A 2500-nucleotide genomic window follows, 5' to 3' on the forward strand; every position below is an offset into this window, starting at 1 on the left:
TAAATGTTAGACTTAGCTGAACGATGTTATAAATGTCAAATACAGCAGAAAGATGAGATAAGGTGCCCTCATTATCATAGAATCATCTTTTACTCTCATTGGGCTTTGAGTTTGTTTTCTGTTGTTTCGTTTTGTTTTTTATTTTGTTCTTGATTTTCGGGTGGGGGGTTTTTTTTTTTTTTTTCATTATTTTTCCCCTTTTTTCTAGCACTGGGCGCCTCCTGGCTGTGACGCCCTCAAAACCTGCCTGCCAGTTCCTCCTTCATCCTCTTCCCTTCTCATGTTTCACGTTCCTTTCCTTCCTTTTTCCCCTCATCGTCAAACCCACAATCAATACAACAAAAAACCAACAAAATAATAACCCCCAAAAGTGCACTTGGCCTCATTAGCATATGGATATCCTTCCATGCATGTTGACACAGACTGTAACTCTTAGCAAGATGGTAGGATTCATGTTTCCAAGAGTGGAGGTTTAGGAAAGGGCCTTCTTAGGTTGCTATCTATTGTAGTTATTATTTAATTATTAGTTATATAATGGATTTCTCATTGTTTGGTTTATGAGATATCATTCGTTGAGGTTCGACCGACAGATAACTTAAAGTATCAAAACATAGTCCATTCCACATAGCCATACCTCATTAAAGGTTGGTGGATTGGCTACAAATTCGCTAATTTGTGAATCATTTGGTTAAAGAAAGATAATTGATAAATGGATGAAGATAAAACGAAGCTGATTTTGAGGTTAATGACGTTTCATTCAGTCTTTCGTAATAAGAGTTGGGATTCTATTGTTAAAAGTTAATGAATTCTATTAAAGGTTGAATATTATTTTGATTCGTTCGCTAGAGTTACGAAACCAGTTAACAATGACCCTGTGTTGTGAAGGCATTTATTGTGAGTGTTGTCTTACGAAGTTGTTTTCGTAATGAAGGATGTTACAAAGTGTTGTTATGTATTTAATTCTTAATAAAGAATTATCCTCTAGATGTATCTCTCATTATCCCCCTTTCTTCCCTCTCCTTCCCTCCATCATCTCTATCTCTCTCTCTCTCTCTCTCTCTCTCTCTCTATATATATATATATATATATATATATATATATATATATATATATATATATATATATATATACTATAAAACAAAAAATTATATACTACTCATTTATATATATATAATTCTCTTAGGGAGAAAAAACAAATGTATACAGTAAAGAAACCTAATGCAGAGGTGACATACAATAAAAATGAAATTATCAAAGCAATAGAAGACTTCTATCGCGACTTATACCACTCAAACGATCAACCACGTACGGAGACAAACACAAAAAATGGCTCTAACCACAACTTCTTCTTCTAACAGGCGTTCCAAGCATGTCCTATACGGCGACCGAGAGGAAGTGTGGGGGGCAATAGGGCACTTTTTTTCCCACTCTTCCAAAGGCATGAAAAGAGGAAAAACACAAGGAGAAGACGGCATTAGTGTAGATCTTATTCAAGATGCAGGAGAGATTGCGGCAGTAAAACTGGAAAAAACGCAATAATTATTTTAATACACAAAAGAGTTACCGACCTATAAGCCTCATTTCAGTAATCTATAAACTGTTCACAAAAATCATCACAAACAAAAAACAAAACAGGACACAAACCCCTCCCCCGGTGATCTACCTCATCACCGATACTTTAGATTCAAAACAACCCCGGGAACAAAACCCAGGGAACAAGGACCAGCACGGTCCCGCTGCGGATTCTCAACTACTGACCATATCCACACACTAGCCCAAATAGGGGAGAAAACCTTCAAAAAAAACGAATTAGGAAGCCTCTGTGTATGGATGCGTAGATTATGAAAAGGCATTCGATTCGGTACAGATATCTGCAGTACTAGATGCAATTCGTAACAAGGAGTAGAGGAGTAGTAGAGAAATATATTGCAGATTATTAGAGGATATATATATATAAAAGATGGTACCGGAAGGAAAACTGGATCAAGCGACCATCAAAATCCACGCCCAGAAGGGAGAAACCATAGTAAACATAAAATACCAATAAAAAAGGGTGTTAGGCAGGGAGACACCATCTCACCGAAGTTGTTTACAATCTAACTCAAGAAGTTAGATTGGAAGGAGAAAGGGATTAAAATAGGGAATAAGCACTTAAGCAATTTAAGATTTGCAGATGACATTCTTTTCGGCGAGTCAGCAGATGACCTACAACAATTACTAAGCGATTTAAATAGGGAAAGTCAGAAGATTGGCCTTAAAATGAACATGAAAAATACTAAAGTCATGTTCAACAGTCGAACCCCAGTTAAGCAAATACAACTACAGGGCGAGTTACTAGAAACAGTGAACGAGTATGTATACCTAGGGCAACTCATCAAGACGAGTACTTCCTGCGATGCCGAGATAAAACGAATCAGGCTAGGTTGGAGTGCCTTCGGTACACATAGTAATATATTACGAGGTCGTCTGCCACTATGTCTAAAGAGAAAGATTTTTAACC

The 2500-nt window shown here is 36.9% G+C and overlaps 2 protein-coding genes across 2 annotated transcripts in view; both read left to right on the forward strand.

The window, feature by feature from the left end:
* The window catches only part of LOC122250835 (N-acetylgalactosamine-6-sulfatase-like), an 18610-nt gene extending 17626 nt beyond the window's left edge, over nucleotides 1-984 (forward strand). The window contains exons 13-14 of the mRNA XM_086553995.1: nucleotides 209-265; nucleotides 360-984. Coding sequence (XP_086410121.1) covers nucleotides 209-265; nucleotides 360-389 — 87 coding nt within the window. The 3' untranslated portion in view covers nucleotides 390-984. The remainder of the gene's footprint in view (nucleotides 1-208; nucleotides 266-359) is intronic.
* Nucleotides 1-2500, forward strand: part of LOC122250894 (uncharacterized) — a 391291-nt gene that overhangs the window by 331098 nt on the left and 57693 nt on the right. The window lies entirely within an intron of this gene.

The sequence above is a fragment of the Penaeus japonicus genome, unplaced genomic scaffold (assembly GCF_977035675.1).
Source record: "Penaeus japonicus unplaced genomic scaffold, GWHDUDI00000001_assembly GWHDUDI00000003, whole genome shotgun sequence".
In the NCBI taxonomy this organism is placed as follows: Eukaryota; Metazoa; Arthropoda; class Malacostraca; order Decapoda; family Penaeidae; genus Penaeus; species Penaeus japonicus.